This window comes from Paracoccidioides lutzii (assembly GCF_000150705.2).
Source record: "Paracoccidioides lutzii Pb01 unplaced genomic scaffold supercont2.10, whole genome shotgun sequence".
In the NCBI taxonomy this organism is placed as follows: domain Eukaryota; kingdom Fungi; phylum Ascomycota; class Eurotiomycetes; order Onygenales; family Ajellomycetaceae; genus Paracoccidioides; species Paracoccidioides lutzii.
This window is the reverse complement of record NW_015440956.1, coordinates 945,964-959,143: the sequence shown is the minus strand read 5'-3', so window position 1 is coordinate 959,143 and position 13,180 is coordinate 945,964. Positions and strand designations below refer to the sequence as shown.

At 45.9% G+C, this 13,180-nt stretch overlaps 4 protein-coding genes across 4 annotated transcripts; 1 reads left to right on the top strand and 3 right to left on the bottom strand.

Annotated features, from left to right (window-relative positions):
- Positions 1 to 615: 615 nt before the first annotated feature.
- Positions 616 to 1,337, top strand: PAAG_04320 (hypothetical protein; the record flags this gene model as incomplete). The annotated part of the gene is made up of 3 exons (XM_002794002.1): positions 616 to 667; positions 833 to 908; positions 1,064 to 1,337. The coding sequence occupies 3 exons, from the start codon at positions 616 to 618 to the stop codon at positions 1,335 to 1,337; spliced, it is 402 nt and encodes a 133-aa protein (XP_002794048.1).
- A 755-nt stretch (positions 1,338 to 2,092) lies between these two features.
- Positions 2,093 to 3,115, bottom strand: PAAG_04319 (hypothetical protein; the record flags this gene model as incomplete). The annotated part of the gene is made up of 3 exons (XM_002794001.2): positions 2,093 to 2,628; positions 2,796 to 2,869; positions 2,973 to 3,115. The coding sequence occupies 3 exons, from the start codon at positions 3,113 to 3,115 to the stop codon at positions 2,093 to 2,095; spliced, it is 753 nt and encodes a 250-aa protein (XP_002794047.1).
- A 713-nt stretch (positions 3,116 to 3,828) lies between these two features.
- PAAG_04318 (hypothetical protein) lies at positions 3,829 to 8,083 on the bottom strand (the record flags this gene model as incomplete). The annotated part of the gene is made up of 8 exons (XM_015845239.1): positions 3,829 to 5,494; positions 5,548 to 5,598; positions 5,656 to 6,027; positions 6,082 to 7,211; positions 7,281 to 7,349; positions 7,414 to 7,480; positions 7,578 to 7,639; positions 7,775 to 8,083. The coding sequence occupies 8 exons, from the start codon at positions 8,081 to 8,083 to the stop codon at positions 3,829 to 3,831; spliced, it is 3,726 nt and encodes a 1,241-aa protein (XP_015699465.1).
- Positions 8,084 to 8,763: 680 nt separating this feature from the next.
- PAAG_04317 (eukaryotic translation initiation factor 4E-4) lies at positions 8,764 to 9,968 on the bottom strand (the record flags this gene model as incomplete). Its single annotated transcript, XM_002793999.1, has 3 exons — positions 8,764 to 8,974; positions 9,036 to 9,854; positions 9,934 to 9,968. The coding sequence occupies 3 exons, from the start codon at positions 9,966 to 9,968 to the stop codon at positions 8,764 to 8,766; spliced, it is 1,065 nt and encodes a 354-aa protein (XP_002794045.1).
- Positions 9,969 to 13,180: the final 3,212 nt, after the last annotated feature.

The window sequence follows — 13,180 nt, the reverse complement described above, 5'->3', positions numbered from 1 at the left end:
ATATCACGTGGCGATAAGCCTGTTGATAACATCATGACGTCACCCACCGAAGCTGCTGCGTTCGGAAACTTCACTTGGAAACAACACTCAGCCCTTTGCTCCTTCTTTGTCGGCGTCTTGTTCGCCCTATTCACGATTTATATTTAATCCGGCGCATCGCTTTACTCTCTTCTAAAACCTCTTTCTCCGACAACCACAGATTATGGGCAAATACATTCTTATATTCGTCGAGGTTCCGCCTTTTCACACTTCGCCTCCCCTATATCCTTCGTTTTCCGATTCCCTCGTCCGATTTCTCTCTGCCCCTCGGAGGCTAGGGGAGGTCTCCGGATTGGATGATCTCCTTGAAATTTCTAACCGTGTTTTGGACCCTGTCAACTTATATCCTTGAGGTCACTCAGTAAAATGCTATTACACGTCGTGCGTCGTGGACAGTAAGTTATCAAAGGGCAACCCGTGGACGGCGTGATATATCTCCATTCTTCAACTAGGTGTTGAAGAACTCTCTTGGGGGGTATCCAGGGAACCGCTTCCGGAAAGGAAGACATAATTGGAATTAACCAAGACGGAGAGACAGAGAAAAACCTGAAATAGAAGAGGATATAAGCAACAACCATGACAGGGGACGCTGTAACTGCCGTTTGCCTGATTATTATCACGATGTTTAGTAAGTAGATTACCGATTCCTATACCACGCCACAGCGGAACAGAATATCCTATCTACTTCGATCTATGCCTGTGGCACTAGGCATTGTCATTGCATCCTAAACGCTTGATAATCACTCATCCGTGGTTACGATATGATACTAATATCTTATCCTCCTAAATACAGTCCCCCCCTTAGGAGTTTTCTTTATTAGCGGATGCTCTCCAGACCTCCTCATCAATGTCTGCCTCACATTACTTGGGTGTGTACAATTCCATTTTTCCCACCTTCATTTTCGCTCCACAACCCATATCATTTCCATATTTTCTTCTACACCAAACTTTTGTATGTACATACATACAGACCATCTTAGCGCAGTCGCTAACTTTTCCTCTCCACCGCTCTACCTTTGCCCAGATACTTCCCTGGCCATATCCATGCCTTCTACTGCGAGTATGTCTACTATGACAGGCGCGGGAGAGGGAACCAAGGCCGTATGGCCTGCTATCGGGCCCCAGGAATATTCTCAGAGAGGATTCAACGTGGCGGTGATCTGAGTAATTCTGAGTTCTATTATCCTCCGCCGCCACCTCAGACCGCAGCGACACCAGGAATGCCAGCGACTCCAGCAACGACATATTTCTCCAGCCCGGAAACGCATAATCAGCAAGAGTCGGGCTGGACACGATAGATGTGGAGACAGGTTTTGCCCAAGCTTTCTGCTAGGGTCTTCGCCGTCTGTGAGCACTGAGCTAAGTAGTATCTGTATATGCGCGAAAGCCTTTTAAGGGTTTCGAGGGGAAAAGCTTGGGGTATGCGGTTAATGACGCTGGCGAAGATTGAGCTTTAAAACACGTCTTGGTCATTTTGCAAAATCGCTGAGGGCGTGATTTTCCATTCTTGCTTGCCACTTTCCGTTATGGATCTGAAAACATTGTACATTACAGTATGTTTCGTGGGACACACCTGATACGACTTTGCCCGGTTCATGCATATCAGAGGCGAATGGATGGAGAAGGAGAAACGTTGTATAGTATGGTTTAATTCCTTGTTCCTGAACAAGAAACCAACTACTCACCTACTCACCTATGGCTTTTGAATTTGTATTTTTAGCATTGGTTATTTGGCAAATGGGGCGTGTGACGAACTAATGATAAAATCTTTACTAGATGAATTCACTAGAGCACTCGTATAGCATATCACGTTACTGTTCATTTCTAAATTGGTTTCGTCAAAATAATTATAAAATAAAATAATATATATATATAAACGGCAAATGATATGAGGGGGTCCCAGAAAGACAAAGCCAGGAGAAGTTATAGTTAAATCAATGCTACGCGTAAAAAGCCGCCAAAGGGACAGATAAACCACAGATTTCCTCGAACCAACAACCGGTCCCACCTCCATTCCACCCACATACTTCCACCATCTTAGTCGACACCCAACTCAGCTCGGACCTTTCTTACTCTCATCATTCCTCCTAGTCCCCTTCAATTCCGGAAAACTAAATGGCTTACTCCTTCCGCCTTTCCCCGCAGTAATAAAAGCCACATCGAAAATTCCACCCAAAACACCACCAATATTGCCCGCAACTTTACTACTGGGACTCCACATCAGCACACCAATCCACGGCTGGACGTTCCAAGCCACGACCAACTGCGCATTCTCGCGCGATGCCAGGCGGCCCGATATATCTGTGATTTGGTATTTCGGCTTCTGATTGCGGAGGCGGATGAGGCCAGGTTTTTGAGATTTCTTGGAGGTTGAGGTGTTTTTGGAAGATCTGGAGAATTTGGACTTTTTTGAAGGGAATAAACGGCGGGATAGCGCGGGGATGGAGTAGGGGGATTCAGTGGCTGGAATTATGGTGTCCCAGATTATGGATTCGGTGGTGATGTTTGCTGACGAGGAGGAGGTGGGGTACGAGGCGAGGACATAGACGAAGAGTTGTTTTGTGTTCCAATTGAACAGAGAGGTTAGATCTATATTCGGGGTAAATTACCCTGTTAGCTTTGTGGAGGAGACGGGGTGCGGAACATCTCGTGAATGGAAGGGGCTCTATTGACCATCTCCACAGCGCAAAATGAACGCAATCCAGAGATGTGGGAAATGTAGAAATGTGGTATGTGTATAGCTCGGAATTTTTTACCCGCGTCAAGATCGAATTTGATCTGTGCATATTCTTCCCGTTTAGTGGAATAATAATGCGGTCGCCCATGGATTCTATAGGGATATTCAATCAGCGAAAATTTGTCCAGCATCTGATAACTCACATATTCCCCAACGGATAGGAATGGACTACAAAGAGAGCAGAATAAAAGCATACACTTGTATATTCGAAACCTCAACACTAGCAACCGGATTTGCAGGACTAAATACAGCTGTCAGCGCCGTTAAGGCACCCAGAACGAATGCGACTGTAGTGAAGAAGCCGAAGACGTTCTGGACACGATTGAGAGCGGAGTACATAGCTGCAAAGGTTCAAGGACGACCCTCTAAACGCGGGCTCCCGACAAAATGAGAAAGAGAAATGTTCGAACAATCCGATATAACTCTGTTTTGCTGATCCATATAAGGATTGTCAGGGGGCCAGGGCCAGATATGTCAGTTCCGCGTCTCGCGGCAAAACTCTTATCTAATAAACACGCGGCTATTCTACATCTCCTTTTAGAATGGCTTGGCGTGTTTGGTTGTGAAACAAACTCTGCCGACTTTTTGAGAAGTGCTGGTTAACTTTTGATGGAACAGAAAACTGAAACTCCGTCTACAAGTAGAATGAGATCTACTCAGTAACATGTTGCACATATGGAAAGAGGCGAGAGAAGGAGACGGTGTAAAAGTCAGCATGCAGAAGTAAATTATGACAAAAATTAACCTGGTTCTTGCTCAAACAATTTGATAAAGGATGTAATCTACTCCCGCCAATCCATTACCGACAAGGAGACGCCTATTCCGCCCTGTAAAAAATAAAATACTGACAAGAGAACGAAAGGAATGCAAAAAGCAAATATGAAATGAGCATAAATGCGTATCTAATTCTTCCCTTCAATATGCATGCCATTAACAAGCAAACCATTGGTTCATCAGACAGAACGTAACGTTGCAAATGACCTGCAAAAGTTGTCATTCTCGGGTAAACTTCCGTCTCCAGTTACGCCCATAGGCTCGCAAAAATCCCTTTCTTAAATTCCGTCCAATATCTCCTGGTTGTGGCTGGGTAATCCCTGAGAGCGTGTAGTTGGGCTCGACTTGTGAGTAGAAAGACGTGACACTCTCATCCCAACCATATCTGGTGAAGGAGTTCTGGGAACTTCGACAGGCGGATCTTCAATTGCAGCATTTTGGCATCCAGATGCCGAAATTCCTGAAAACATCGGCTGGGCTGTGTGCTGCTGAGCAGCATCATCTCCAATAACTCTCGTGATCTTTGTTGTTCTTTGCTGGTCATTTTGACGAGGCAAAAGAGAGAATCGTGTTGGTGTAGCATGCTGTGGTTCTTTCTCAACACCATGTGCTGTTTTCGTTTTCCCTTTAGTGTTGGGCGTGGTGGCTTTGGGGCTTGGGTTCTCCTCATATCCATGTTGCTCCCCCCTCCATTCAGGAGACTTAGCCGGCGATGCCTTTGGAGAGTGTACAGAGTCTCCCAGGAGGATTTTCAGAGGTTTCACATTCACCAACTTACTTCCTTCCTGCGCCACTCCTTCCGCCTCGTCGTACAAGGCGAGGAGAAAGTTCCGAAGTCGCCGGCGAAGAACTCGAGATTTCATTAGCGGCCAGTCATTCTGTTCACTCATCTCCCTGTTCACCAGTTTCCTAATTAATTCATCTGGATTGTGCATGAACTTTTCAAGATACGCCAAGAGATACAGTCCACAATCAGAAAAATTAGGCTGATGCGGTATCTGTTGAGCAGTCATGCTCAGAATTTTTTTCGGGTCAATGGTAAGTGATTTTTTCGCTTTCCCTTCCTCCTCAAGGTATTGCCTGAGGATCCGAGCTGTAGGGGATCGCTGACATCCCAATGAATCAAAAGTGATGATGATGGGCTGTTTTGAGTCAAATTGGGACTTTCGGGCCGATTTCTTTCTTGGGGGCCCTAAATCCCTTGATTTACCAGATTGTAGTTGTTTGGGCCGATCGTATTGTTGTAAAATATTTTCTTCATCCTCGGGTTGAACCATGGGGAGGGACGGTCCGTTCTCTTCCTCGTCCGGCCAGTCATTAATGTCCGGAGATTCACGCTCCTTCAAGCGACTTGGCTCGTTCTGTCGGACTTCTGTCTTGGGAACTTTATCTGATAAGGACATTGAAAAGAAACGTTTGCGGAGGATTTGGCCCTTACCATTTTGTGCTGTCTGCACGCCAATGGTAGTATCGGCTCCGGGTTGCGGTTCAACTTTGACTTTTCCTCCCCCTTCTCGATTTCTCAAACTACCACTCTCCTGTATTTGGGCTGGCCCGTCGATTATGTTCTCATTTTTGCATTCTGCGCGACAGAGGCTAGGCAGGTTGCATATAATGGCCAAAAACCAATGAGCGCTTTCGTTGATGGGAACGATAATATAATCATAATTGAATATGTCCACGCTCCTCGTCCATTTCTCCACCGCCTGGTAGTTAATACCCCTCCGGCCTCTAGGAGTGTTTGTCAGGCTTGCGAAAAAGTAGGTGTTAAAAAAGTAAACACGCTTAGCAAGATCGGGTCTATTCCGTTCCATGTGATGCTCAAGAAAACGCAAATAAACCCCGATGAGATTGTCGTTTAAGAATTCCCCATCGCCTAGGCGCTCCAAATCGTGGAACTCCACTTCAGCTTTCTTTTTACCTTGAGGCGGGTAAACAAGTGGCCTGGACACAGTGTTAACTCTACTGGTGCGAAGTTTACAATTCCATGTACTTACTTTGTCCATTTACGAGTATTCCGGAAGGGCGAGGGTGATGGTTCATGGTCACTGATCCCAGTATTTAGTCAGCGGCTAAGTTCGAAATGAACGAAGGAAACGGCATACCTGTCAGTGAAAGAGGGCTGCTGGTGTGCTCGCGAGCGGGTGATACGCAAGCACACAGAAGGTTTGAATGTTTTGATAGGAATAGCTGGGGGATCGTCTATGTCTGGTTGACTATGATTCCGAGAAGGTGAAAATACATGTCCGTTCTTACAGGGCCCGCGGAAATGCGAAGTAGTGTCCCGGGAATAATTTCCAATCGTCCCGTCGCCACCAAGCAGGGCCTCACTAATCTTCTGGCGTCTGGTTGGCTTTGAAGGCTGATTGGGGGTGTCAGTTTGTCCATCCTGGGGGCTTTTGCGTTTTGAGCGGCTACGTTGACAGTTCCTTCGACCGAGATTAGCATCACGATTAAACGCGTTTGTCATCCAAGGACTAAATCCACCATCAGACTCGAACTCCGACGTTCAGGATGCTGAGGGAACATACCTCGTTTTTTCAGTCAATTTAGAACTTCTGTTCAATTCCCCCATCAAAATGCAGTAGTCCCAACATTCCTTCTCGGTTGAAAATCGTATATTTATGTCATCTCTTGCTCCCGATGAAAGGGGAAACTTCACCGCAGCCCTTGGGCCACCATACAAAACCTGATTGATTTTGAGAATATTGAATTCTCTTGACTGCGATGAATCATCATCGTCATCATTCCTGATAGAAAAAGTACTAGCCCTCGTGTCGACAATAAGCGTGCATTTCCCCTCCACAGTCTGCATTCTGTCGTCAAATGACCTAACGGAAAACGACCGGGTATGGTTGGATAGTCTAATCCTGTGAACCGCATGTTTGCGATCCCTTTTCGCTCTGGAAAAGTTGGTCGGGTTAATATCACCAGGCATTCTATTTTGATGACCCTCAAAGTTGCTTCTCCAAGTTTCACGAATGGTCTTCTCTCCTTGGATTTCATCTGGGCTGTCAAGTATGTCAGAAGATTGTCGTTGGCCATCGGTTTGTACGAATGAATTCTCGAGAATTTCCGCAGATTCCATCGTCTCCGCCTGCATGGGCCCCGCACCATCCAATTTAGCCACCGGAGAAAGCTCAACAGTCAACATTTGTTCGGTAGGGGGTAACAAATGCGAACCCACGGTACGTGCAAAGTGTGGGCTGGTTTTTTTTCCGAATCGTTGCGCTTTGGCTTCCATCGTGAATCGTTCATCCTCAGTCAAATCAGGAGCACGTAAAATTTTGCCTTTGAAATCCTGTACCCTACCTTCAACGTTCCAGAACTCAGGAGTGGTACAGTCATGTTGACTTATAGAGCGAGTTTTGTTCGAATATCGCTGGCCGAAGTTCCTAGATCTGGCGGAGGAGGGAGGTTCCACGCGAATTACGGATTCATCATCATTCACCTCGATAACGTCCGCGGAAGCTGGTGAATCGTCAGTCTTCTGCCTTTTGCGCGGATGGTTTCCTTTCTCATCGTCTTGAGTGACTGCCACAACATCTTGTATGTACGAGAGCGGACGGATAAGCCTCTCGGAGTGTCTCCCGCCAAAAGTGTGGACTGGTGTTCTAGCGGAGTTGGAGAGGGTGTTCCGTGGGCTGAAATTTTCCAGGGCCTTTGAAGTATCAAACAGATCCATTAATAACTAGGTAAACACATTATTGTAAAGATAATAAGATCACACCTTTAAATTTGAGCCAGATCCTCTTTTTCGTGGCAATGTTCCTGGTATTATACGAACGGCGTTTGGATCCTTCCTGTTAAATCCCCCTCACATCAGTTTGTCAATTCCAGGATCTATAAGGATGGTATATCACAGACCTGGAGCCTCCAAATAGCCTCCTTTCCTCTTGTAACTCTTCTTCGCTCTGTGATGTTGTTTTCCTGTAGTGGTATCATGGTTAGCACCGGGTATCTTAGACCGAGATTTGCGGAGTCCGATCGCAAACCTTCACGCCGCCCGTCCTTGGTGAAGACCTACCTAGGTGTAAGTTGAGAATTTTCTCGTTGCGAACTGCTTGCAGGGGGTATTCCGGTAGAACTCTGCATATTCCATTAAAATAAAGGAAGAAGAAGAGGAAGAAAATCAGCATCAGGAATTACTCTGGTGGCCAGAATTAAGCAGTCATTAAAAATCCAGCGTGCATGTTCCCGGTTAGGGAGACATCGTTTCCATACCTTTCCCAGTTGTGCGAACTGAAATGTATTGCTCATTTGCCCTCTTGCAGGAGAAAGCTCATCGCTCACACCGGACATCTGGGCCGGGACTATGATATCTTCGAAATCATAAGCTCGGTCTCGCCGCCGTCGTCGCGAAAAATCCTGTTTCGGATCTGCTTCTGCTGGGTTTGGGAGGGTGTGATTAGGCCAACCAACGTGGATTAGCTTAGATAGCCACTTCATAAGCTCGTAAGGTGGACCATTTGATTCTGAAATGTTGCCCGTTGGGGAAGCATTGGGTTGAATACATGTAACTATGGGTTGCATGGGGTGGGTGCGAGTTGGGGTTGAAGCGTGGTTGATCTGGGTGAGTAGATAGCCGCAACTAAAACCGACCTTTGTTTTCCCGTGTTCTGCTGGGTACAATAGTGCAAAGACACATTCAATCAACAAGATGAGATGCATTCATCCAACTATGTATTTTCATTGGCAGTTTTTAAGGAGAAGAAGTTTTATGCAGAGCTCCAGGATCATTTCTTTATTCAGACTATCAGTATCCTAATAATATTGAACAAGATCGTTCCATAAGCATAGCTACATTTAAACAGCCAATTATGCTCATGAAGATAAAAAGAGGCAATCATATCTGCCATCCTACTCCTTTCGGATTTTGTAATCGATGAATAAAACTTGAGACACATAAAGTGAAAAAGGGCTAGCTAAAATCCGCCGGTTCATCAGGAAAAACAAAGCTCACTCCGGCACTGAATTTTCCAGAATGGACATTTCCAGCAGAAAAAAAGACATAGTGCATCATGGGGGAAAAAAGGGAAAAGAGAAAGTTTGAGAAGAAAGAAAATGAAGGCAAACCCACCGAACCGAACCCTAGAGGAGGAACAAACAGAACTTCAAAAGAATAAGTGTGTGTGTGTGTGTGTGGGGTGGGGGGGGAATTACTAAAAAAAGGCAAAAAGCTACTGTACACTGTCCATATCCACATATTTCTTTCACGATGCCGCGCTCCGCCCCTTATCCACGGAGGTGTCATCTTGGTTGTGGGCACGGCGACGATCCGAGCCTTGGTGATGACCTGAATTCCCCGCAACTTTGTCCTGACGGGCTTGATCGATGGCCGAGCGCTGGGCAATGCTGTCATCATGGCTTTTCCATACGATGTTGGTGTCCGGAGGAAAAGCGAGTAGCCGCTTGATTGTTTCCCTGGAAGAAAGGTTAGCAGCAAGCACAGTCCGCGCAGGCCGATATTCACCAACAACTTTACCTAATCTTAATGTTTCGTCCGCCATCAATCCTAGTCCAGACGGACAAAACATCCTCCCCGCTTCTGACACTCAGGACTGCCCCACACACTTCCTCACTGGCTTCTGCAAATTGATCGCCTACCATGGCGAGAAGCAGATCTTCCCAGTAGCGATCAGCAACCCCTTTTTTTAATCTAATAATCCATTTCCCTCCCCGTCTGTTTGCTTCATCTTCCCAGACCGGGCGTATTCCTTTCTTAAAGATATGGTAGTCCGACACGGCTGGCAGAAGAGATGGTCTCTTCAGGTGTGAATAAACTGCCCAGAAACTCTCTACAGAAGATATCGATGCAAGAGCTATGGTAGACTTTTCATAGTCCGAGTATTTGGGGGTTGGAGGCCGGTACCAGACAATCCAAGTGGACCTTATTGGATGCTCCTTTAGAGTAGGACGGGTAGAGGAATTATTATTAAGGGACGATGATGAATCCTTCGATTTCACAGTTTTATTATTCGCCCCTTCGTTTTCTGTTTGCGTCTCTCGTTTGTCGCTGGAGGATTTTGAGTTATTCAGGTCAAATGCGCCTGGGGTTTTGGGAGTCTTCACCGAACCAAAGGAGGCAAAGGCACCAGATCCCAAACCAAAGGCAGAAGAAGCGGCTATGGATGGTGAGGGTGCGTTTGTGGTGAGGGGAGATATCGCGTTAAAAGGGTTGGAGCGGCCGCTGTGGGAACTGTCAGGCCCGAATCGCTTGGATGGATGGCTACGAGAGGAATCCTGTCTTCCACTGTTGTCTTTGTTGTCCGCACCGGAGGTGGAAAGGGACAGCTTGCTAGTGCTACCCGGTGTTAGTACCAAGGACTCATGTGGTCCAAAACGCTACTTCAGGATCTTGAACAAGCTACCTAGGTACTTACTTCGACCGGCGAGTCCACAGGTTGGCGTTGTCCATTGCGACCAGCGTCTTTTTGCGTGAGGAGAAAAAGGTGCATGTAATAGTGGAAAAGAGGGAGTATGGTAGTTCGGGGTTCAGAGTAGAATATTAGAATTAGACTAAGATATAGAATAGCAGGGCAGGATGTGCATGAGCAGATATCGTAGAATTGAATTGGCGGATTTTGATCGATTGAACATCCATCATGAAGCTCAGCCGCCACACGAGACTGCTTTAACGCGCGGCTATGGAGCCGCAAAAACGACACGCTAGTCCCTTTTGGGACCTATACCTGCCGGTTGGCCTTTGGATGTTTACTTACACAAATTCTTTATCAGTGTGCATGACATTTCTATACCTATCAAGTCACTATATATGTTAATGCACTTCATGTTCAGAAGCAGCTTAGCCCTATGAAGGAGGGACTGGAATGCATGAAGCACTAAGAATCCATTACATCTGAAGTATTGATCACTTTCATCCAGCAATAGTAACAAGTCACACAGGATCTCTGCAAACTAAAAAATTGCCCCCAATGATATTCTCTACTCAACGATCAATATCCAATACTATGCACTGGAAGCATTGCCCTATTCCGTATCCATGAAATATAAAGCAAGTTAAGAACATCCACCAAATATACTCCGCAAAGGCTCTGCTAATGTAGAGGTTACTTCTCTGCTTCATTCTTTTGAGAAGAGACTTCAACCATTGACGGACGGCGAAGGGCGGTGAGTAGATGCGACGGTGGCTTTTGTGTTCAATATGCCACACTCTGCTCGTCTCGTTATATTATTAGGCGTCTGTGCCACTATCTGCGGATAGAAGCCTTGGTCAGCCTAAAAAAATTTCAATACAAAATACATTTCCAAAAGTGAGTTGGAAGGAGTCCAAAAAGGTCCGGGAATTGGTTCGTAGAGGGACCACCTGGCCATTATCTGTCAGCCAATAGTCGAATGATGCGGCTCAATCGATGTCAATCATACTTGATATTGGATGAAGCATACACTGTTATAATCCCGCCGAACAGCTATAAAAGTTGCCAATATAGAAATCCCGGTGTGCATCCCTGCTGATGTGAATTGTCTTAGCAATTCGTCTAGCCCAACGCTCGAGGAACGATAACCAAGAAGACCACATGACCAAATGGAAACTGATGCGTGGGGGGGGGGGGGGGGGAAGTGAACTTACGACTTTTAAATTTCGCACGAGGCGAGCTGTTCAGTTGGATGTTGGATAACTATAAGAGCCCTTGGAAATTCCAAGGAGTTCAGCGCCATATCCTCAAAGAGTTAGAAAGAGTCCTCATGAATAATCTTTGCATACTCTGGCTTCTTCTCACAACTTAGGTGTATAATCTTGAGACCTATCAACCAAGGTATGGTTGAACATTCGATGGAGACAGTTTTTTAAGACACGAATAACTTCCACTTTCGGACCCCATTTGTACTATCCAGCCCCATAAGAGATTGCCCGCCTTCTTTTCGTTTGGACTCCGTAGAAACTTGGGGTAAACTTCTTCGGGTCTTTATTCATTTGATGGGAGAAAAATTATATCATTTGATGCTCTCCCTTTGACGCAACAACATAAGTGTGAAGGGTTGAGGAACGTCCTTAGTAACAAGGGACTTGACAAAACATAATACTCTCCGACTTCTCGGAGACTGGCTTGGTCCATTGCCAATCGATTCCGTGGCCGCATCGGAAGTGGGAGCAGGCTTCCGGATAATGTATCATGTAGACTGACTAACGCAAACAAAATTCGGCTTCCAGAGGCGCGGCAGATTGACAGGAAATCAATTCGCTGAAAAGAACCCAATCCCATCGGCAAAGCGTAACCACCGATGATGGTAGCTGAGAACCGTGTGTAATGCATGGCATGGCAGTTATTTGAATCCCGGTTAACCTAGGTATATATGCCCCATCTAGCAGAAGGTACGTGGTTTCTTGAAGATGCCACAACTGTGATTTGGAAGTTTAAGATAGAATAAAACCAAGCATAGTTACCCTATGGCAGCTTTTTAAGCAAGACATATATGCCGTCATTGCCATGAAGTCCCTGATTTGATTTCGCACAACAGAATAATAAAGCGTGCAAATCAAAATGCAGAATGCTGTGTATTACCCCTCATTTGTGTCAAAATATTCAATATGCCAACCCCAGGACTGGATGATTATTCCCTGAAAAGCTAAAAGGCGTAACTGTACACCGTAGGGCAAACATACTTGGCACAAGGATGCAGAGTCCGCATCGAGCGCTACCATCGAGCTAACGTCAGAAACAAGAGAATTGAGAAAGAATGGCAGGTTTCATATATCAGCAAACAAATTGTCGAAACCTGACCGCCATTTTCATTGCTGCCGTTCAAGCCAGTTCACCTAACGCGATTGGGTTGTTTGAAGCAGTAGAAGGAGAAGAAGAGGAGGGAGGAGGGAGGAGAAGAAATCAAGCATTAGACCCGGAGCATGACTGTCGCAAAACGTTTAATAATACGGGAGTATTGAGCTTATTTTTACACCCTAATAACTATCCCTCCATGTCGCCGAAGCTGCAGAGTCCATTTGCCATTTTGGAACAAGATGGCTTGGTGCTGATGAGTTATGTTGGTAGCAGGATCATTATGCATTCTCTCAAATGGGAAAGTCGTCAACCTAATTTGGGCCTTGCAGGATCCACCTGTTAGTTAACTAGCCATCAGAGTTAGCCTTGGAACTCTTTGATGCCAAACGTGTTATCCCATGCGACCATGATTACATCCATGGACAGTGCAGCTGAATTTCATTATTTGATTTTCCTGTTTGCCAATTCCACTCTTTAAACGAGAGGGTGAATTATTCGCTGGCACCAAACAAAATATTTGTCATGCGGATTCATATGGATGGATGGACCAACCAGAAACTTGGAAGAAGCAATTGCAATGCCACGACAAATGTCGCATCCAGCGGTGCTGCGATTGATATATCGTGCAGTTGGAAGGAAGCCATGAACTTCCAATAAAGGTGAGATGATAGGTTCGCAGCTCGCCAGGCTGACCCGACGGACTGAGCTTCCCACATATAAGTTATTTCTTCATCTCCTCACCAAATACTCTCGGGAGAAGGGGTTTCCCCTGCATTCTGACGGGGGATTAAGTTAACTAAGGCTCGGTCTAGTGTCGAAAAACTCGGGATTGGACGAATGGCTGTTCGGTGAACAAGCTAACTCAAATAGCACCGGGCTCTAGGGTTCA